A 23,910-nucleotide genomic window follows, 5' to 3' on the forward strand; every position below is an offset into this window, starting at 1 on the left:
TACTAGGCATCATGCAATGAATTTGTACAGTTTATGACAAAATATTCAGTACACTGGGTCAGAAAATATTGTTATTAGAGATCTGCTTTCTGTTGACATGATGGAAAAGCAAGATCTGATGTCTGCAGCACATGAGAGTTTGGCAAAATTATCTAAGATAGAGCTGTAAAACATAGGTTTGAGGAGTAAAATAACGTGAATTGTTGGATTTTTTAAATATGGGAACTGTCATTCTTTAGCAAAGAAACAACTGAAAGTTATGACACCACTTGTGTGAAAATTCATTTTCTGGCCTGGTTTATGTGAAAAGTAAATAAAGGACAAGATTAAAAATGATTAACATAATTTCAGGTTACACTTGTAAGGAATTCAAACTGACCGTAGTAAGCTTGTTAATGAGATACAAGATAAATTTTCTCAATTTTTTTACCTGTAATACATGCAATCATCACCAATAACTTAACAATTTATTATACATCTATATTAGATGCAATGCTGTGTTGGATCAATAATTACCATCTCTGTTTTATTAAGGTGTAAAAACGGAACAATTGTATCCAAGGGTGATAGTTCTGGTTGTCTAGAATTACTAATCTTTCTTGTTGGTAGGACAAGGACATTGTACATTCAGCAGCCACCTTTTTCCTGTCTGCAAGCCAGCTAGAGTGAATTATATCCCACGTTGAATTAATAAATTTAAAAAACATTTGGAGCATTTACGAAGAACATTATCTGCATTATTTTTTTAGCAGGATGTTTTTTCTCCTGTGACTGAGTAACCCCAATAACAACCTTTTTGAATATTAAGATACATGTGTGGCACTTTGTACATTCGTTTGCCAGTTCTTAGTCATTTAATGTGTAGTTAGGTAAATGCAAAACAAAGACGACATTAACAAATAAGTGTTTATTTCATTTGTTTTCCAAAATTAATTACAAAAATATAAATACATAGATAGTCATAAATATAAATTTCATCACAGTGTAAACAGCTTTATGTACATATTCAATGACAACAACAAAATTATTTTAAAATCTTTGTACATAATTACCACCATATTACACTCTGTCTCTTATATTTATCAGAGTGATAAAAATTTATCTCAGTGTTACATTTTTGTACCAAGACACATAGTAGCCCTGCATGAGACACGCAGAGTTTAGTTATTACATTACATTTCCACACAAGAACACCAGTGAATACACCAATACACATAAGAACCAGCAGTATTACATTTTCTCCTGTGTAAGGAAAGTAAACAGGTTTTGTTCTCTCATTCCCAAGGAGAATAAAATGTTCTCGTTTTTTTAATAATGTTTGCCAACGATCATATGCTAGAAAAGTCTAGATCCAGATAAATTACAATAATATATACAGTGTACAACACTTAGATATACCTAAATCACTCATCCTCAAAATGTACATTGTGTTACAGGTCATATTAGGCTTCTGCTTCCTTTGAAATAGGAACAAAATCACTGTGCTATTCGAACAAACAAAGTGTGACACATTGTATAATGAATTCTGTGGACTGTTCCACACTTAGAAGACTCCATTTGAATCTTAAAGTGAATGGTACTGGGAGAGGGGAGGGGGAGAGTGAGTGCAAAATGTGTGTAAAAGAATGTATTACACAGTTAACAGACCATATAAATGGAAATAATTTTTGCATAACTCTATCCTTCTTCAATAAAATTATTTTTAATCCACTTTGTAAATCTCACAGACAAAAATGCAAACTGACAAAATTCACACATTTTTTATGCAGACAAAAGCTTTGTATTAAATGGTTCTGTGTCACTGTTGTTCTGCATGAACAGACTGTAATTAGTGAACTACTTTGCTGCATTTTATTTTTAATAGAGTAAAAAGATGATGCACAATGGAACCTTTTTCACACTTTAACGGTGTCTAATTGGTCTAGTCTCTGTGTACAAGTAGTGACTATGTTATAGACCTCCAAAATAATGTAAAAATTGTGGGTCAGTGCAAGGTAGAGGGAAAATACTGTAATTCTACTTGGAAATACTGTGATCCACTCATGTGTAGTGCATCATTCATAAAATGAATACACATTTTGCTTCTAAATGATATCTTATCACTCAAGGCTAAATCAAGTGCCACATAATTACTGATGATCACATTCATTGTAACTTCAATTCTTTCCACCATTCTCAACAATTTGTGGCTTGCTTATTGCTGTCCTTGTGCCACTTCAATAGTCTCCAAGCTTTTGTAGTTTTGAACCCTTACTCCAGGTGACCAAACTATATGATTCAGCATCCACAGTTGGTTCTGTAAAAGAAATAACATAAAAAATACAAAATCACCATTTATCAAAAATAAAATGAATGGTACATGATTAAAACATACAACCAGCACAATATTTTGACAAGTAGTATGTAAAGCCATGCCTCAATATACATTTAACTTGAAGAGCAATCACAGCCCGATTCTGAGAAATCAGCAGCGTGCATTGAAAGTTACTTCAGTTTTGTGTCTGATAAATTATGAAACATTAACCTGATGGTACTTTACCACCACATAATCATACATATAACTACAGCATCATTACTTCTAAATGTTATGTTACTAAGACAAGTGCTCTCTCATTATCCTCGCACTCTTCTGTATTAGAACAATATGGTTCATGTTAGTTTACCATTGTTAATGGTTACTAAGCTCGATGTATATGAATTGAATTATTTAAAGAAATACAGAAACAAGGCACTTTTTAAATAGCTCATCATGCCAAGCCATGTTTTGGGCTTTCACCTATCTTCATCGGAGAAATAAATTTATACATTCATCAATACAACTTTTTACCAACTGCATTCTGAATTCTGCAGCTGCCTTTTATTCTGTAATTTGTGGCTCCTTTCACTGACTTTATATGCAGAATGCAAACACTTTTAGGCTCAGGGCATTAGTGATCTTAATGGTAGATACTGCTCACAGGGGGAAAAAAAGCCATGTACATTTATGCACATCCCTTATATTACATGCACTTGCTTACCATGTATCTGTGCTACGAAAATGAACAAATATATATTTAAATAATTTTGAAACTTCCTGGCAGATTAAAACTGTGTGCTGGGCCGAGACTCGAAGCCGGGACCTTTGCCTTTCACAGGCAAGTGCTCCACCAACTGAGCTATGCAAGCACGACTCATGGCCCGTCCTCACAGCTTTACTTCTGCCAGTGAGCTGTGAGGACGGGCTGTGAGTCGTGCTTGCGTAGCTCAGTTGGTAGAGCACTTGCCCGCGAAAGGTAAAGGTCCCGGGTTCGAGTCTCGGCCCGGCACACAGTTTTAATTTGCCAGGAAGTTTCATATCAGTGCACACTCCGCTGCAGAGTGAAAATCTCATTCTTAAATAATTTTGTTTCACTGAATATTGGGTGAAACCACAGATGTGAAGTTCATGATATAAACTAAGGTGTAAAAATTCAAGTTCCAACACAAAAAGTGATAGATATGAAAGCTAGTTCTGTCATGTGTGGCTCTGTAAGAGCTCTCAACAAAGAGAGGTGTACTGAACATTGGAGTGTACTGGGTTTGAGTTGTTTAGTTGAACCACAGTAACATTCTCTGTTTAAAGAAACTTTGTGGTGATGGGAACAACCAGTTCTGTATGCTCTGAAATGTGAAAAACATCATAGAGGAACTGGCACTACCAAGTAATTCACTTGATTAACATGTTTTGCTATAGTATGAACAGTGCAGACCAATTTAAGTGATTAATAAGATTACAACAATTACTTTATTAAATTCAATGAAGTCATATTTGAGAAAGAGTGTTCTCACCCACTGTGAACTGCTAAAAGGAATGGTCCAACTCACTGCAAAATCGAAGGATGTGTAGAACAGTGGGACCATAATATGTGATTAAGATTGCACAGAGATAGGTGCATGTAGGACCAGCAGCTCAGTCTTTTGTGTGACTGTACCGGTCAGTGTTATGCCCCGCATAAACAGTGAAGAGCCGTCAAACCACGTGGAAATATGTGAGCAAGTGTCGGAATTACTAGTCAATGTCAAAGTGCACAATATCAACATGAGAGCGAGTTTGAACAGGGCAAAACGATTGGTCTCCAGGAAACAGGTTTTCCATTAATGGGACACTGCAGCTCCTATAGGGCATACTACTACAACAGTGATTTGTTTCTGGAACTGGAAGACAGTCCTACACATCAATGTGTGGGTACTTGAGCACACAAAGTGACCACAATGTAGGATAAAAACTAAGAGAACAGTCTCATTAACAGTGTTGACTTCATAGTGGATCACTGTAAAGTGTGTGGTCATGTCTGCATTGACAGTATACACCATATGCTGAGGAGTTGACTTGTGGAATTCATGCCATTATGTTGGCCCCTACTGAAAAGATAGCAACAACACCTAAGACTGCAATGAGCTTGTGAACAACAGCTCACTGCTGGTGGATCGAAAAACGAAGTGTTTCCTGATGAGTCCCACTTCAACTTGTCCAACAGTGATGGCTGTGTACGTGTTACAACACTAATGTGGTGAGTGCAACTGGGCGGACTGCATTTTGAGCAGTGTAGGAGACTAATACCTAATGTGATGGTTTGGAATCCCGTTGCTTATAACAAGTTACCTTGTCTCTTACTTTGTGAAGGCAGCTGGAACAGCATCCACCAGATCAGTAGATTTTATAGCCTGATGCACTACCCCACATGCAGGCAGCTTTACATGCCATATTTCAGCAGGACAAGGTCCAGCCATCTGTGGCATGTTCTTTGAAGAACAACAGGTACCACTGCTCTCCTGAGCTGCATGTTCACCCGACAAGTCATCCTTCGAATAAGTCTGGGTTGATCAGCAACTTGTTCCTGCCGTCACTGGTGTTGCTTTTGAACACGCCTACCAACCATGTGGCAGTGTACACTCTGGCAACTTTTCCAAGCCCTCTTTGATTCCATGCCATGATATCTGGAGGCTAAGATTGTAGCACATAGTGGCTTCACACTGTACTGCAGTCTAAAGTTCACAATGCATGTATAATTCTGCAATCCTAATCATCTGTGTATTGTCATGTCCCTCTATGGAATAAATTTCATTGTAACTGCATGTCGTGTTCTTGGTGTTCCAATTTTCATACACAGCAGTGTACTTTACAGCACCTGTTTTTGAGAATGTTGTGCAGTGAAAGAGTGGGAGACAACTAGGAGCAACCGTCAAGTGCTGCAGGTAGGTTTTTCCATTAGGCACCCGTCAGAACTACAACAGTAATATCCGAATGTAGTGTTGCGTCTAATGGTGAATGTAAGAACCTTCACAGTGTCAACCAGCTGGGTCTACTATAGAAAAGAAAAGTTACTGGAATAGAAACCCCATCCCCCTCCACCCCCCACCGAACCAATCACATGCAACAGAGCCAACTGAATAAAGTCTGATGAAACGAAACAAGGGTATCCGTTGCAGTATGTGTAAAAAGAGTTACACATTTCCACTTACCGTAACACCTAATGTCAGTGGCTGTCCATGAATTGTACTTCAGATAACAGCAATAAAGTCTTTGGAAGTGGCCTCGGCTGGGGGCTCAGTACTGTCAAACTTTGCCTTTCCATGTCAACATTTGTTCTGGAACACACAAAGAAGATATTTCAATGACGACTGAAATATATGCATTCAAGTACATGAGATTACAATTTAATGAAATTGGAGCATTAAGCACAACAAGATACTGTCTTTTACAACACATACAATGGTGTGCAAAACTTAAGGACAAAAATAACTTTTGCATGATGCGTCATTGCCAAGAATCGTTACAGTATGGTGCAAAAGACAACTGAAAGAAATATGCAATTTGACAAGCAGAAATGACATTTTTATTCAATTACAATAATTATACTGAGGCCAACTTGATTCACAATAGTTCTCTGGACATTACAAATGGTGTGACAGGGAGGGTGTGTGATCACCATGGATGGCAATGTATGCTCTGCGAAGTGCTCCCATGCTGGTCACAGGGTTAGTAAGGAGTTCTTGTGGTAGAGTGTTCCACTTCTCCAAAAGCATGGCTGATGACTGCTGGGTGGCCATTAGTGCATGTTGACATGCTGCAATCTGTTTTTCCAATACACTCCACATGTGCACAAAGGGACTTAAATCAAGGGGAATGGGCAGGCCAGTCCATTTTCAGAATATCTTCTCATTCTAATAGCTTCTCCACTAAAGGTGTTTAAAGTGGTCACACACTGTCACACATAAAAATGAAACCTGGGCTGAATGCACACAAGAAAAGATACACATGCAGGAAGAATACAGTGTCACAATAACACCGACTGGTGACCTAATGGGTTCAAAGATATGGAAATCATTATGCCCATCCAAAATTATGCCTCCCCAAATTATATAGCACCTGAACCACCAAAACTATCATGCTCAACAATGTTCCTGGGTGCGTTACTTGTTCCCACATCTAGTCAATATATCCAGGGTATATTCAGAATTTCATTTTTATGGATGACAATGCATGACCACATTGACCAGCACAGGTAGAGGAGCTCTTTGAACAAAAGAATATTTGGCAAAGGGACTGGCTAGCCCATTCTTTCGAACTAAATAGCATCAAACACATGTGTTATACATTGGGGAGATGTACTGCAGCAGATGCACATGCACCAACGACCATTCAGCGGTTGTCAAGCGTGGTGGTGGAGGAATGGAGAACCCTACCACAAGAACTATCTACCAACCTTGTAGCCAGCATGGGAGCATGTTTCAGAGCATGCTTTGCTGTTTGTAATTATCACATGCCCTATTAAGAATCATGTCTCACATTTTGTAATGCCCAGAGGTCCATCATGAATTGTGGTGACTTGAGGATAATTACTGTCTTTTAATAAATGTGTCATTTCTGTTTGTCTCATTGCCTAGTTCTTTCAGTTACCTTCTTCATTATACCGAAGCAGTTCTTTCTATGTAGGGTCTATGTGAAAGGCATGCTCAAGAGGGACAACACTGCCAGGTATCATCATCTAAAATTAGAAGAAGAAATCATTCTTTCATGCCTCTAAGGAGGGAAGGGAGATCAGAGTTTAGTGTTCAATAGATTAAGTCATTATAGATGGAGCACAAGCTTTGATTTGGAGAAGGAATCGTCTTATTATTTGGATTACAAGATTCACGAAAACAGAGAAAACACAAATCTGGATGACATAACAGTGATTCAAACCATCACCCTCCCAAATGCGAGTCACATCTTTATGATCTGTGCAATTCAAGACAGATATGGAACTTGGGAATGTTAGTTAAACAGCCAGTTTCAAATAAATTAATCTGATTATGAAGAGTATTTCTCTCATATCAGTTTTGGAAAATTGCATATCATTTATTAGTTCCATTTGCCATCTTCTAAAGTGTGTAGTTACTAGTTCTCTGGGAATGTTTCTTTCTTTAAACAATGGAAATGCATGTTGGTTATACAGATGATTTAAATGCAGTATCCTCCCTCCTTTAAGTACCACATGATGTCATTTTAGGTTATAAATTGTACCATGGCAAAAGACTAACAAATTTGTAACACATTATTTAAATTATCAACTTACAATATTATTTTTTAATTTTAGCCCTAAAATTAGTTGCGAGAACTTAATTAAATTCACTTGTGTCCAGAACTGACAAACTGGAACAAAGAAAACCAGTTTCATCTTTCCATCTTTCTTTAATTAGATATATTTAAGCACACATGTACAATACAAGATGTAATGTTACATTTTATATGTCAAAGGCACATTCACTACTACAAAAAGATGGATAAATATCAAACACGAGTCTGCTACACTTCCATAAGCCTGTAAAGAATACTAGCTCTTCATAATACAATATGCAAGGATGTAGTCTGGAAGCCTGTGACAAAAAAGTGCAACTATTGTATACTACTTGACATTTTAGTATGTTATTGCTGACGACTTAGCAAAAGTCTATTACCAAAAATTTTGGATTATGGGACCCACAAGGCCCAAGCACTTTCAAATGTGTCAAATGTGCTTTTTAGAAATACTTTATACTAGATAAAACTTTTTTATGTATTATTCACAATATAAATTGTCCACAGAAAATGTCAGCAAGAACCCAACTGGAACAACACTATCAGCAATGTTCAAAAAGGTGTCAAAAGTGTACGTGTTGTAACTATTTTATACTCTTTGAAATCTTTCTCTTTCTTTTTCTTCATTCTCAACAAATTATTATTATTATTGAAAAAAATAAATTAATTAAAATTTTCAAGTTCCAACAGTCAGCAACACCTAAAGCAAAAATGCATGCATGTTGTACACCAAACCTAAGTTTAATTGTTTTTTCATACTAAGTATTTTATTTATAAATACTTCGATTGTTTCAAACATTTATGAAGATAAAAAACATCTATTCTTAATCTAAGTTACTTTTTTAGTATTTGCAATGCAATGTTGGTACTATTAACAACATTTGTAATGTTACAATGTATATTATGTTAATAGTATACAGACTCCTGATTTTTTTCTATCAAAAATTTATATTGCTAAAAAGTGTTGGTATAAGGTAGTTTTCAGATTTTATATTTTACGACACGTTTGAAAGTGCACGGACATCATATGTCCCAATTCCAAACTTTTTAATAATAGGTTTTTGTTTGTTAAGTTGTCAATGACAATAATATTAAAATACTAAGCAGTATAAAATAGTTGCGTCTTTCCTGACAGGAGGCGCTCAGATTAATCCTTAAATTGCCTCCTAACAAATATGACTGATTTCTACTAAAATCTGAGCTTTCGACATGATCCATTATTACCTCGGACATGAAATAAACTGAGGGTCAAGTAAGTAACAAAATCACACAGATGTAAATGATGTAGTAGTGCTCATTGGCGCCAATGACGAAATGTTTCTGCACTTCAATTTCCAAGTCCTCTTTGTTGACTGAATCCTAAAGTTGAAGTGTACAGCTTGTAACTATTCATCAAGATACATTCACATGCACCATGTGTGTGTGTGTGTGTGTGTGTGTGTGTGTGTGTGTGTGTGTGTGTGTTTGTTCCCTTTTCTGAAGAAAGCTTTGGCCAAAAGCTAAATATGTAACAGTCGTTTTTTGTTGTGCATGTCTACACGTCAATGTGTCATCTTTATGGTGATTAGTGATCCATCCTTTCCCTTGTATTGTTAATATCTGTCAATGTTTACTCAGAACTCAAAACTCCTCGTAATAGCTGAACATCGTATACTGACAGCTTGGTTCTTCTGTCATGGACACACACTCCTGCAGTACCAACAACTCCACTGATCTACAGATCAGAACACTGATACAAACTAAAAAGTGGAGCAAAGGAAAGATGTTTCTTAAACGATTAGTACTCGGCGACGAATGGGGGTACTGATGTGGCAGACAGCTCAGACAATGCAGTTTCAGTTGCTATGGAGCATAGATCATCATGTATTTGCAGTCGAGCGGTTCTTTAGAAACAATGATTCCGTCATCATGATTCAACAGCTTTTTCTGTCAACTGTTGGACAGTGAGTTTCAGTCAAAAATTGAAACAATATACTGCAATGGGTTGCAGCATTTAGAAGTACTGCATCTGTGATGAAAAAGAAACCACTAGCCTTCCCCATTCAGTTCACACTCTAGAAAACATGGACAATGTGAGAACGGCAGTTCCTGCTAGTCCAAAATGATCTGCTAGGCGAGAAGCTGTATTGCTGAGTGTGTCACGTCATTCCCTTCTATGCATCTTACATGTGGGCTCAAGATTAAGAAAAAGTTTTGGCATAGCGGATGCTGTTTTAACAGAAGATACAGATGTCCCAGTATTCAGGAGTGATGAAGCCCATTTTCATCTGGATGGTTATGTTAATGTAGGGAACTGTCAATACCAGGCATCGGAGAACAAAGGACACCACCAAAAACCTTTCCACAGCTCAAAAGTAACAGTTTTGTGTGGTATCTCCAAGATAGGGATTGCTGGACCTCACTTTTTGGAAGACGGAGGAACCACAGTTACTGTTATATCAGCACACTACTATTTCAATATGTTAGACGACTTCCTTTACCCAGAACTTGAAACTTGTCGAGTGAACATGATAGATATGTGGTTCCAACAGAATAGTGCCACAGCTCACATGGCAAGAACATCCATGGAAGTGGTTCGACAAATGTTGCTTGGCCCCCACGTTTACCCGATCTGTAACTATTTTTACTGGGCCTACTTGAAATCAGAAATCGGTATGAACAAGTCCCGTACAATCGATGACCTCAAGGTTTCCATTCATCACGAAACTGAAGCTGTGCCAAATGAAATGTTGGAGAGAGCCATGTGTAGCTTTTAGGAGAAGATCCAAATTTGTGTCCAGCAAGGAGGACATAATCTTAATGAAATTATTTTACAAACCGAATTCAGGTATGTAGATTTCAAAAGTGCAATAAAAGTACTATTACTGAATGTAAGATTTTTTTTAAAAAAACAAAGCCGGTTTCTATTATTCAATACTTAGAAACATTCATTTTCTTTCGACCATTCTGTATAATGCTCCAAACATGTCTATCATCATTTTTCCTGCCAATATCAAACAACGGAAAATCCAGGATGGCACGTAAAAATATTTTGAAAAGGATAGTTGCTAAACACGACACAGTGGAGATGCTGAATCGCAGACAGGCACAATAAAAAGTGAGCTTGCTGCCAACATGGCTTTTGTCGGAAACACACACACACACACACACACACACACACACACACACACACAAGCAAACGTAACTCACACACATATGACCACAGTCTCTGGCGGCTTAGGCCATGTGGTCATGTCCATGTGAGTTGCGTTTGCACCAGTATGTATCTGTATGTTGTCTATTTCTGATGAAGGCCTTGTTCCACAAAATTTCGGGAGAACCGCTGGATGTTTGTAACTTCCTGCCACAATACTTCGGCGCAGAGTCTTATGGCCATCTTCAGGTGATAATGGCAAAAACGCACTGAGCTCTGGTATTTAAGGCCCACCGGCACATGCGTGGTGGATTCACTTGGCACTGCACGTGTGCTAGTTGAGCGCATTCGATTCTGCGGCACCGTGATCCCTCCATGGCGAAAACTCACTGCATCGATTTCAATTCGATTGTCTTCCTGGGGTTCCATCATAGAACTACGCTGGCTATGGAGGACAAGAAGTTTTTCAATGATTGGATTCCATGCCGAATTCAACTGAAAACCACTGTCTCCATTAATAAGAGACTCACTGTCAGACAGTCGTATTTCCATGGATTCATGAATAGAAGGACTCCAAAAGTTAGATATATGTGCCACAATATTTGTCTCACTGTAGTCGATGACATGACCAGTGGAAATACAGTGTTCAGTGATAGCAATCTTATAAGGCTGAAGATGGCGAGTATGCCGCTGATTTTCTACGATGCGATCCTGCACAGTACATGTCGTTTGCTCTATATAAGATTTGCCGCATTCACACAGAATCCTGTAAACATCTGCCTTACGCAGCTCTAAGTCGTCTTTGACAGACCCCAACAGCAACGAAATTTTTGCAGAAGGGCGAAAGATCGCTTTCACTTATATTTTCTTAGTATTCTGCCCATTTGCCCTGAAATATTACCAATATATGGTAAAAAGGCAGTCATTTTAATGGCCTCTTCCTCCTCTTTGCTCCGTCGTTTACAGGTCTGCAGCGCTTTCTCCACTTGCTGGGATGAATACCCATTCTTCAGAAATACAATCTACAGGAGCTTCAGTTCCGTTTGCAAACTATCGGTGTCAGAGATGACGTGGGCTCGGTGAATCAATGTCTTCAAACACCCATTGTTTGTGCCGGATGGTGGCTACTAGCGGCTTGCAAGTAAATGTCTGTGTGAGTGGACTTTCTATATATTGAATGACCACGTGTGCCATCACTCTTATGTCGCACCAAGACATCTAGAAACGACAGGCAACCATCCTTCTCCAACTCCATAGTAAATTTCATGTTTTCGTCTATGGAGTTCAGATATTGTAGGAACTCTCACAGACGATCCAAATTGTGAGGCCAAACTATAAAAGTATCATCAACATATCGCCAAAATACTGTTTGTTTAAAAGTGGCTGAGGCGAGTGCTCACTCCTCAAAATCTTCCAGAAAAAGATTGGCCACCGGGGGAGACAAAGGATTCCCCATGGCAACACTGCCTGATTGCTCATAAAACTCATTGTTAAATAAAAAATATGTAGAGGAGAGGCTGTGCTCAAACAGCACCGTAATGTCAGCTTCAAACCTACTGCCAATGAGATGTAGTGAGTCCATAAGAGGTACATTTGTAAAAATGTGAAACTACATCGAAACTGACCAACAAGTCATTACTTTGCAGCTGGAATAACATAAGTCTTGCTGTGTGTTGAGAAGAGCAACACGGCCTAAGAGCAACATCTCGCCTATGGAGAGGGCAGCCCTCCGCAACTTGCGAGCAGACCCGGATACAGTGGTAAATAAATCGGACAAAGGTAATGCTACTGTTTTAATACTACAAGAGGACTATATTAATAAGACCTAAGTTTTATTAAGCGACTCAACATATCGCAAAATTGATAAGGATCCTACGACTCGAGTGGTGCGGAAAACAGCAGAACTTCAGACTAACAGTTCCTTACCAAAGGAGGTGATTAATAAACTGAAACCAAATAGTTCAGTTCCATCTAGGCTATATGGTCAGTTTCGATGTAGTTTCACTTTTCACAAATGTACCTCTTGTGGACTCACTACATCTCAATGGCAATAGGTTTGGAGCTGACATTACAGCGCTGTTTGAGCACTCCCTCTCCTATAATTATTTTTTGTTTAATGACAAGTTTCGTGAACAGTCAGACGGTGTCTGCCATGGAGAGCCCATTGTCTTCCCCAGTGGCCTATCTTTTTCTGGAAGAATTTGAGGAGTGAGCACTCGCCTCAGCCACTTTTAAACCAACAGTATTTTGGCAATATGTTGATGTTACTTTTATAGTTTGGCGTCATGGTTTGCATTATCTGCGAGAGTTCTTACAACTATGGAGTTGGAGGAGGAGGGTTGCCTGCTGTTTTTAGATGTCTTGGTGTGACATAAGAGCGATGGCACTCGTGGTCATTCAGTATATAGAAAGTCCACTCACACAGACCTTTACTTGCAAGCTGCTGGTTGCCAACATCCGGCACAAACGATAGGTGTTTTGAAGACATTGATTCACCGAGTCCACGTCATCTCTGACACCGATAGTTTGCAAACAGAACTGGAGCACCTGCAGATTGTATTTCTGAAGTGGAGAGAGCACTGCAGACCTGTAAACGACGGAGCAAAGAAGAGGAAGATGCTTTTAAAATGACTACCTATTTACCATATACTGGTAATATTTCAGGGCAAATAGGCAGAATACTAAGAATATATAAGTGAAAGCAATCTTTCGCCCTCCTGCAAAATTTTCGTTGCTGTTGGAGTCTGTCGAAGATGACCTATAGCTGTGCAAGGCAGGTGTTTACAGGATTCTGTGTGAATGCGGCAAATCTTATATAGAGCAAATAACATGTACTGTGCAGGATCGCATTGGAGAACATCAGCGGCACACTCACCTTCTTCAGCCTTGTATGACTGCCATCACTGAATACTGTATTTCCACTGGTCATGTCATCAACAACAGTGAGACAAATATTGTGGCCCACGTGTCTAACTGCGCACTGAAGTTCTATTATTAATGAATCCATGGAAATATGACTGTCTGACAGTGAGTCTCTTAATAATCGAGACGGTGGTTTTCAGTTGAATTTGGTATGGAATCCAATCATTGAAAAACTTCGTGTCCTCCATAGCCAGCGTACTTCTATAATGGAACTACAGGAAGACAATTTAATTGATATGAAAGCGGCGAGCTTTCAATACGCAGGGATCGCGGCACAGCAGAATCAAACGTGCTCAAGTAGCGCACGTGCAATACCAAATGAATCCACCACGCACATGCCAACGGGGCCTTAAATACCACAGCTCAGTGTGTTTTCGCGAGTATCACCTGAAGATGGCCAGAAGACTCTGCACCGAAATATTGTGGCAGGAAGTTACAAACGTCCGGCAGTTCTCCGGAAATTTTGTGGAACAATATGCATGCCAAGGAAGTTTTAACTCTCATGAAGGTCTTGTTGGCTGAAAGCTCAGTTTCTGATAGTTCTTCCCACATCTATTTCATACTTGGTTCAGACTAAATGCCAATCACTGGATATTAAATAAACTAACTTTTATATGTGAACAGAATTCAACTCACCCTCTTCATCTGTCAGTCTATGTTATAACAAACTTGAACAAACATAAGGAAAAGGTAAGATTGCTACTTATCGTAAAGATGACACCTTAAGTTGCTGATAGTAACAATTACAAGATACTTCTCAATGACAATTAAGGTAGCTGTGCCTGTCTGTAGCTTAATGTGCCATCTTTACAGTACACAGCAATCTATCTTTCCATTACATTGTTGGTATTCCAACCTGGAGTTTCCATTGTTTGATTATACAGATTTGGTTGCTTGTGCAATTTTTTGTAGCACACAGTTTAAAAATTTACACACATAGTGCCCTAATACTTGCAGTCATTGTAATACAGTTTCACATCACATGCATTTCCATGTCTAATAAAATCAACACACACATGTTTCTATGGGTTACATTTCACAGCTGTCATCAAACAGCAGTCTTCTGATAGACCACATTCCACACATGAGCATTTGCATGGAATCTATAGGTGTTTCCAGTGATCTCCTATTGTTTCCACAATCTTAGCACAATGCTAAATGAATTTCCAATTCAATCACATCAATTGCAGTTCAAATAGTGTGTGAATGCAGACAACTCTCATTGTGTAGCAGCAGAACTGAGGCATACAAAAAAAGAACTATGATGTGGCAGCAGAGCCTATGAATCGTAATTACAATCTGCATAAGGTGCAAGCATGTAAGCTGAGTCACTTTATTTGCACATCCATATACTTTTCAATTGCTCCACAATACAGTGAGTGGTTGTCTCCATTATTTGTATCCACTTATGATTTTCCAGGATCACTTTAACTATGGTACACCTTTCTTCCAGTTTACCTACTACACTATTGCATTCAAACTACATGTACACAAAACAACATTAAACAACCTAACTCACTAGCCCTCTCATATTGTGCTCAGCAACTTGTCAGGCAAGTGATATTAAACGCATATATTCCTTACAAGGCAGCTATATTAGATACCTCACATCCCACTGGCCAACAATTTCTCTGGCAGTCAGTTACATAGCATTTGAAATATGGCAAATGCTGTTAAGCACTGTTACACATACAAGGACAACTCAATATAATTACCTATTGCCTTGGAGAGAAACAATCAGTAAATGCACTGTGAAATTTAACTGATACAGCATGTAACTGTTCTGGACCACAAGTAAGAGAATTTGCCACTCTGAATTTGTTTGACACCCTCCTAATATTCTGTAGTGTCAAAGGCATTGAGGTTAGTTACGGTTTAATGCTGTTCAATGACTTCCAATGTTGTCTTGTGTTAAACTTGAAATACTCAGCAAGCATTTCGAATGAAACTTGTTTCTGATTACACTATTTGTACTTATCAAACCACAATATAAATTTCTTCACCTCTTTAACTCTGCTATCATCATCTTGGTATTACTGCACATTTACAACTGTGGTTCAGAAAAAAAATCTAACTGAATTTTCCAGTAACATTTACTAACAACCAAATCAGATTTTTTCTTGGAAATACACCATTTAGAACTGTTTAATCAAGTTCGACTACAATATCATTTTCTTCAAATTAATGTAATTAATTATTAACTCTCTGAATAGTTTAAGTAAAGGATCTGTCCAACAACTAGTAAAGTCTTCATTATTTTTGTGTGCCTATCAATAACACATCATTTCTATTGTTTAGTCAGTTGTTACCTTTACTCGTACATTATTTACATTCTCCCAAAACTTTCCATACCACAATTATTAACAAAGTCTGACTTCGTAACACACTTCTATACTTACACACATATAAAACCTGCAACATTACTGTGAATGACATCATCATCTGTAGAGGCAGCGAAGCTAACAGCAAGCAAATGATGCAACAGATTAGGTCCTGAAAGCAAGAGATTTGCAATTTTATAAGTCCAATCTTACAACAGCATCAGATAACATTTTGGAGAAGGCTCTATATAATTCAAAGTTAATCATACTCTTATAGGAGGAGCACCTGGTCACAAAATTAAGTAAAGAATTAAATGTACTGAATGTGACTGTGAAAAGACATATACATTTCTGGAACATTTTGGCATCTGTATCTTTGTCCCTCTCTCTCCCTCTCTCTCTCTCTCTCTCTCTCTCTAAAAAAAAAAAAAAAAAAACAACCAAGTTGTAGCTTGTAAATAACATGTAATTGCTGTTTCTCTTTACTCTAGTATTTGAGTGTAATGCTAACATTTAAAACTCAATGCATTAGTATGTAAAATAAATTTATTGCTTTAAATTATAAAGTCTCTGGAAAAATAACTTGTGATTATTATCTAATAACAAAGTTTCTAGAATTCGCTTTTTTTCAGCCACACTCAAAAGTTACAGATTCTACTGTATTTTTTAAATTGTGGACGTCAGTCCTTTTTGAGTTTTCTGTTACATAGCTGCCCCTCTTCTGTATCAAGAATTGTTAACATTTGTTTCTGTAAATAATTTACAAGTAAAGAAGACAATTCACAGAATAGCAAAAGTATTTAGGTTTGAAAGGCACACACAAGAGAGAGAAAACTTGCTAGCTTTCGGAATAAATTCTGTCTCAAACTAGAGTGTGCATGCGCATGCGTGACCACACACACACACATATACACAGGGCTGCGATTCGGTAGATGGACTAAGGTGGGGTGGTGATTCTGTCAGTTGGGGTGAGTGGAGGGAGAGAGGTGGGAGGCAAGAAGTGGGGTTGAGAGTAGATAGCTAGCAGCTCAGTGGGAAGCAGCTTGTTTGCTGGCTCAGAATGTTGGAGGGAGATGTGGCAGGTGCACAACCTGCCTCGCTCCAGCACCTGCTGCTCCTCCCTATTGTATTCCTAGCCATCAAACCAGCTGCCTCCCTCTGAACTGCTAGTTATCCGGCCCCCTTCCTGCCTCTATCTCCCTTGCCTGTACCTGTGTGTGTGTGTGTGTGTGTGTGTGTGTGTGTGTGTGTGTGTGTGTGTGTTTTTTCAACAAAGTTTCCTTTCTCTTTTGTGTACACCTGTTGACAACTCAACACTTCCATTATTCGGCGAGTGATATCTTATGTTTAGTTACGGAGTTACAGCTACTAAAAGATTTTGCCTGAAATTTAGCAACTTTGCTAATATGAAGCCATCGGAAAACTGTAAAAGGCTAAAATAAAGCACGATTTCTATTTATTTTGCTGTTATTGATCTGATGAATCTAATAAAACATGTCCTAGATATATTTCTGAAGTAGTTTTCCAGAACATCCAGAAAAGCAAAGAAGTAATTTTTAAAATTTTTAATTTATTTACTACTTGGCCCAACTTTCTTTAAATTCCAGAGAATTGCACAACGTTTTCAACAGAAGTTGTAGAGAATTTAATTTTGGAAAAAATGATGGTAATAACATTAACTGAAACTGTATGAATGTGTCACATAATCTGCTTTTATTAATACCATAGCACATGTGAATTCATGTTACACCGGAAAAAACAAAGCTCAGAATTAAGGAAGTTGTACAGTGTACATACAATTTCACAATACATTAACAATAAATGTTCAAAAACGTCTCCACAGAGTTCAATGCATTTAGCTGCATGTGCATGAACAGATTTTGTTGCCTGTTTCAGTATCACAGGGTTCTTCTTAATTACTTAATGTGAGCAAGTAATGCCTCACATGTATTGACTTTGTCCTCATAAACTATGTCTTTCATCCATCGCCATACACAAAAATTCATTGGTGTTATAAATAGGGTGATCTGGGTAGCCACAGAAATGTAGTACCATGACCAATCCATTTCTGGAGAAAATGTTCATTTAAATGTGTACCTGTATAATAATCTTTGCTTCTCTGAATGTTCTGATAAACTACTGCAGATACACGTCTAGGACATGTTTTATTACATTCAGCAAACCAATAAAAATAAAATAAATGGAAATTGTGCTTTGCTTTAACTTCGTACAGTTTTGCGATGGCTTCATATTTGGGAAGCTGCTACATGTCAGGTGAAATCTTTTATTAGCTGTAACTCCGTAACTAAACATTTGTAGACCTATGTTTATATGAACATTTTTCTTTAGTATTACTTGTAGAATAACTATTGAAATATCTGGATATCTTCGTGAATCACCCTGTATATATAACATAGGTTTCTTTCATTTTACAACAATGACGGAACTTTCACCTGTCAGTTAACAAATACAGAAAAGTTTCAGATAACAGAAACAATAATCATATAGGAGTGACTTTACTACTTACAATATAGAACAATACTCCTTTGTTTTGTAAATAAACATTCCCTCTTTAGAGAAGAAAGAGGGGAGAAATTGGTTGAGTGAGGTTAGAAAAAAGGGATGGAGAGGTCCAGAAGATCAATCATATCCTCATTTAATGGGCGCCCACACGTGATAAGGAGTGGGGCAAAGACGAAAAAGGAAAAGGTGTCAAAGAGGGAGAGGGAGAAAGGTCAGATATAGTATATTATTAAGAATTATGCTACTTTCAGTTCAGAGATGATAGAAAGGGCAGAGTAAGAAATACGATTATAAGAGGAAGATAATATGAAAAGTGGAAAGCATAATGAAATTAAGAAATTTCCATTCCATCAGTAGAAACAAAATTGTCATTCTACAGCGTGGAACATTAAGCCCAATTCACACAGAAATGGTGTGGCATGGATGTTGATGGCGGTGAGTCAGGGACATGGTGCAAACAGGACATGAACAATGATCAGAATATATTGGTTTCATCAGACAAAGATATTGATGCAGTGGATCTTTTGTAACTTGTAAATGTTGAGCAAGATACTGGGTACATCCATTATTGATGAAAAAAGGGAAGAAATACGGCACAACCGACATAATGAAAGAACTGATTATGTATTTCAAATGTTTCCAGCATTTTACAGAATGTCTCAAACCCATTTCTATATTGTCTTAAACAAAGTGAAAGACAGTTTTCATAGAAAAGCAACAGGACTGGAATGTTTTGATCATAATACTTATTTTTCATATGATTTTAATTTGAACGTAAGCCTGTGCATAACTGACTTTGTGAAAGATGTCCCAAATATTCTGACACTTTTCCAAAATCTGATCAACTGTAAATATTTCACTGCTGTTGACCAGAAATTCCTCCACTACAGGGTAATGTTTCCTACCATGTGACAGAGATTTTGCCCTTACAGAGAGGAATAAAATATCCTTTCCCTAGAAAACTGGATTCTAGTTACTGCCAATGCCAGTGACAATGGATTTGTTCTGTGAAAGATGGAATCAGAGATTTCAGGGATCTTAGCACACTGACCACAAAGGCTCATTTGAAATAACTGAGTATGTCTGCCTATAGATTTCATCTCACAATCCTACTACACTACGGGGAAGGAAATATCGTAACATTCAACAACCTTGGATTTGTCAAAGCATTGAAAAGAAGCTGAGAGGTGCTGGTGAAAGAAATTTGCCACTAGACAACATCACAGTTTTCTCTACGCTGTGTTATACAATTCTAAGCTGTGTTATACAATTCTGTCAGTCAAAAGTGCAGGAAGAAAGCCTTACTTGACAGCACGTCCCATGGAATTCATATGAGCAAGCACCAAGTGAATAGTGGATTTGCACATCTGTCTCGCAAAATCCAATGATTGAGGACGGAAAATGTAATGCTGACTGTACCTGTTCAGTTTAATGGCAAGAGGAATAGAGTTAAATTTTTCTGTATCCTCTGCTGCTGTCAGTGCAGATTTGTACTGCAATGTTTTGGCCTGTGTTGTTGTATTTTCTCAAAATGAAGTTTCTATTTCTGTAATAAGTAAACACACACACACACACACACACACACACACACACAGATTCACGCACATGCAACTCTCACACGCATGACCAGTGTCTCTTGCTGCCGAGGCCAGACTGCAAATCAGCATTTCCATTATATGGTGCGTAGTAACCTATTTCCTTTTCATAATATTGTCAAAACTATCTTCAGAGACAGATGTAGCATTGCTTCACCTACATAAATCAATTTATTTTTGTTTTGTTTTTGACATTTATCAGATGACTTCAAATTAATCAAAACAGCTGCACATCATGGATGTCTCTGTCATGCATCCCTTTGGTGCACCACTTGTGATGTCAAACTGATGTAGCGCGGACTGAACCACACCATCTCCGTGTGAACTGTTTCACTTGTTACCATGGAGGTGCTGTGAAACAGTGCCATGTCCACACCACACATCTGTGCCATGCCATTTCTGTGTGAACCGAGTCTTAGATCACTTAATCAGACAGGAAGGTTAGAAAATGTTATACGGAAATGGATAGATTGAAGTTAGATATCATGGGAATTAGTAAAGTTTGGTCGCAGAAACGGGACTTCTGGTCAGGTGAGTACAGGGTTATAAATATAAAATCAGACATAGGTAACGCAGGAGCAAGTCTAATAATGAATAAGAAAATAGGAATGTGAGTACAGACACTGGACGGCAGTTATAAGAATCAAAGGGCATAAAAGGGAAGCAGTGGTCGCAAAGAGTGTGAGATAGAGGGGCAGCGTTTATCCAGTACCACATCTCAAAGTATAATGAGAAATATTAGGTTGGTGCATAAGTTCATAGTGTTTTTGTTCTGCATGTCGGTATTCCTGTTGCTATAGGTTTACCAATCGATTGTCATTTATTATTTGTATATCTCTGCTTTTTCGTCATCAATTGATTTGTCAACAACACCAATCATTCCTATCTTGTACTGTTACTAGTGACAAGAAATGGTGTCTTTATGCTAACATAAGGAAAATAAAGGAGTGGTTGAGTCCAAACAAAGCAGTAACGCCACATACAAAAACCTGCATGTATCCACAAAAGATAATGTTATGGATCTGTTGGAATAGTGACAGTGTGGTCTACTATGAATTGCTTGCACAAGGGTAAACATCACTGCTGACATTTAATGTCAACAATTGAGACATACTGCAGACAGTCCAAGTACAACAACCAGGAAGACTGTGTGAACCGATGCTATTCCATGCTAATGCCCAGTGGCATTCTGCTAGACTGACAAAAACACTAAGGTTCAATCTTAATATATAGCATGTGTTCTTTTAAATGTCTTTTTAACAAGAAGATGTAATAAATAAACAAACAGGTTGAATGGGGAAAAAAAAAACTCATGGAAGGAAAATTTAAAGAAATACCTGGTGTTACTGCAACTAGCTTTGTATGGTTATCTTCTGCTTTCATTCCCAAAGGCATGCACGAATCAGGCAATGCTGGAGCTCCGATTTTATATATTTTTAGTTCACTGAATCTCACATCAAAAGAATGTGGATACAATGGAGAACGAAGTCCATAGAAGTATTCTCTGACTCTGGAATCCCTCGCTTCAGCACGTTGACTTTGACTCCTCTCAACGACCTAAGAAAAGTATGGGAATAACAGTTAGTTCTATTTAGTCTATGCTTTTATATTATGTTCATGATAGTCTTATCAGTTTTCTATTATCAAAATCCTTGCACTTGTACGAGAGTCGTAATGTCCCACATTTTCTTAAAAAGCCGTTAACACACATACACAAACATCCTTGTTTGTGCTTCACATTCGATGCTTGTTCTGTGTGCTATTGAAGTTTCAAACCACTCCGGCAGATGGCAGAAACGTAGTACAGCATCAAAATGGTGTCTACATATGACTAACGTTACAAGCAGCATGCTGTTATTGGATTCTTGTGTGCAGAAAAAGAAACGGTGGTGAACATCCATAAATGTCTGCGTGCAGTGTATGACGATGCTGCAACTGCTAGTAGTACAGTTGGACATAAGGTAAAGAAAGTTACAGCCTCAGGAAATGCAGAAACAGAGCTCAGCAACACTTGGGACATCCTATCGCAGCCACTGCTCCAGACATGCTGGATCATTTGGATGCCATTATTCATGCCGATTGGCGCATCACAACTCGACAATTGGGGAACACACTTTGAAGATGACAAGAGTGTTAGTCACGCAGTGGAAATATGGCTAAGCCTACAGGACAAGAGCTTTTACCAGCAGGGAATACATACTCTTCCACTGTGATGGAGACTACACACAAAAATAGGACGTGGACAGGACATGTTGATTTATATTGTAATCAAATTCTGACTCTTAACAATAAATAATCTCTGAGAAAAAAAAATGTGGGGCAAAGATTGAATGATCCTTGTAGAATGCAAGAAAGTAATAGGATTTTACACATGCATGTTTGCCAAATAGTAAATGCCAATTGTATTATCCTGTATGGCACTGTATTCAGTGCTGGGGACAGCATACGTACAACTCATTCCATGAAAAGTATATACCCTTAGCAGATATCAATGGGGAAAACCTTATGTTTTATTCTGACTAATTTCCATCAATCTGAGCTAATGGTTCTAGTGATGACTATTATTATTAATAATAATCACTCACATCTTTGCCCTTATCCACTTTTCTTTTTGTAATCCTCTTCTGATGGATAGTCCTCTGTTTTCTACCATCCACCTCAATTTCCAAGTAAATTTTTTGTGTACGCATGTGTTCTCTGTCTCCTTTACTTGCTGTACAGAGTGCATATGGTGTCCCTTTCCATCACATACCACTTAGGGACAGGAATATTTCACATAGATGATGAAGTGAAAAGTGATGCGAAATGTACAATTTTTGGAAATATAACATGAAATCAATATTCTACAAAAATGGTTTTTCTCCCGTTCTCTGTAATATCAACACGAAACTTTACAGATTTTATCGTAAATTAAACAAAGGACTCCACAAAAACATATTTTCCATGGTCACAGCATCAGAGATTTAAACTGAATTATCACTGATAAGATTTTCGCTATCACGTGTTTCTGAACGATCTTTCCTATGAAGAGGGTCTCTTTTAAGGCATCAGAGTATAAAGCATGACTGCCATCATTATACGAAGGCTATTTAAGATTATATATATTACTGATAGGACGAGCACAGGGACAGTCACATTGTAGTGATAATGTTACAGAAAAAATTTATGGAAAAAACAAAACTTTTTCCCCTTTTGCGTTTATTATTTGTACTTGGCAACCTAACTGTACTCCATTACTAATCTTAAACTTATGAGTGTTTAAGGAAAATTTCCTATATTTGAAAAAAAATGAGATGTTGGATGTACTGATTCCAGTGGCAGGTAAAAATTTTTTATTTAAATACTATTCACTTCCATGCACCAAACAAGAAGTACAAATGAGAGAGTCTGTACTTCAGATTTACGAGGTTCAAAATTAAATCTGTATAATGAACATTCTTTTGATATCTTATATAAAAGAAGCAATACTTATAAAAATACAAATAATAAGAATGTTTTTGTGTAAAATATAAAATTGATTTTGCAGACACCAAACTGATGACAGACACTTATTATGTACTAATTATTCTATTGCTTTGCTATTCGCCATCTAGTGGTTAAAATGGAAACCATCAGTGGAGAGCATAAAAGGCTAATAACTCAGCAGTCTGACCTATACAAACAGACACAACCAATTGGCTGAAGGAGAAAGAAGAACAAATTTATCAGATATTAGAAAAAAAATTTTCCCACTGGAAACACAAACAGCAGGCATGAGGGGAATTAGCAAATCACACTCTTAAAGAAAAAAAACTAATAGGTGCATCAACGAAACAATAGTCAACAATTTCAGCACAC

General features: G+C 37.7%; 1 protein-coding gene across 1 annotated transcript in view; it reads right to left on the minus strand.

Annotated features, from left to right (window-relative positions):
- Nucleotides 1–892: 892 nt before the first annotated feature.
- Nucleotides 893–23,910, minus strand: part of LOC124544797 (protein CLP1 homolog) — a 64,302-nt gene continuing 41,284 nt past the window's right edge. Inside the window, exons 6-9 of the mRNA XM_047123483.1 lie at nucleotides 21,411–21,630; nucleotides 16,034–16,127; nucleotides 5,482–5,607; nucleotides 893–2,296 (exon numbers count right to left, since the gene is read on the minus strand). Coding sequence (XP_046979439.1) covers nucleotides 5,496–5,607; nucleotides 16,034–16,127; nucleotides 21,411–21,630 — 426 coding nt within the window. The 3' untranslated portion in view covers nucleotides 893–2,296; nucleotides 5,482–5,495. The remainder of the gene's footprint in view (nucleotides 2,297–5,481; nucleotides 5,608–16,033; nucleotides 16,128–21,410; nucleotides 21,631–23,910) is intronic.

The sequence above is a fragment of the Schistocerca americana genome, chromosome 1 (genome assembly GCF_021461395.2).
Source record: "Schistocerca americana isolate TAMUIC-IGC-003095 chromosome 1, iqSchAmer2.1, whole genome shotgun sequence".
Taxonomy (NCBI): domain Eukaryota; kingdom Metazoa; phylum Arthropoda; class Insecta; order Orthoptera; family Acrididae; genus Schistocerca; species Schistocerca americana.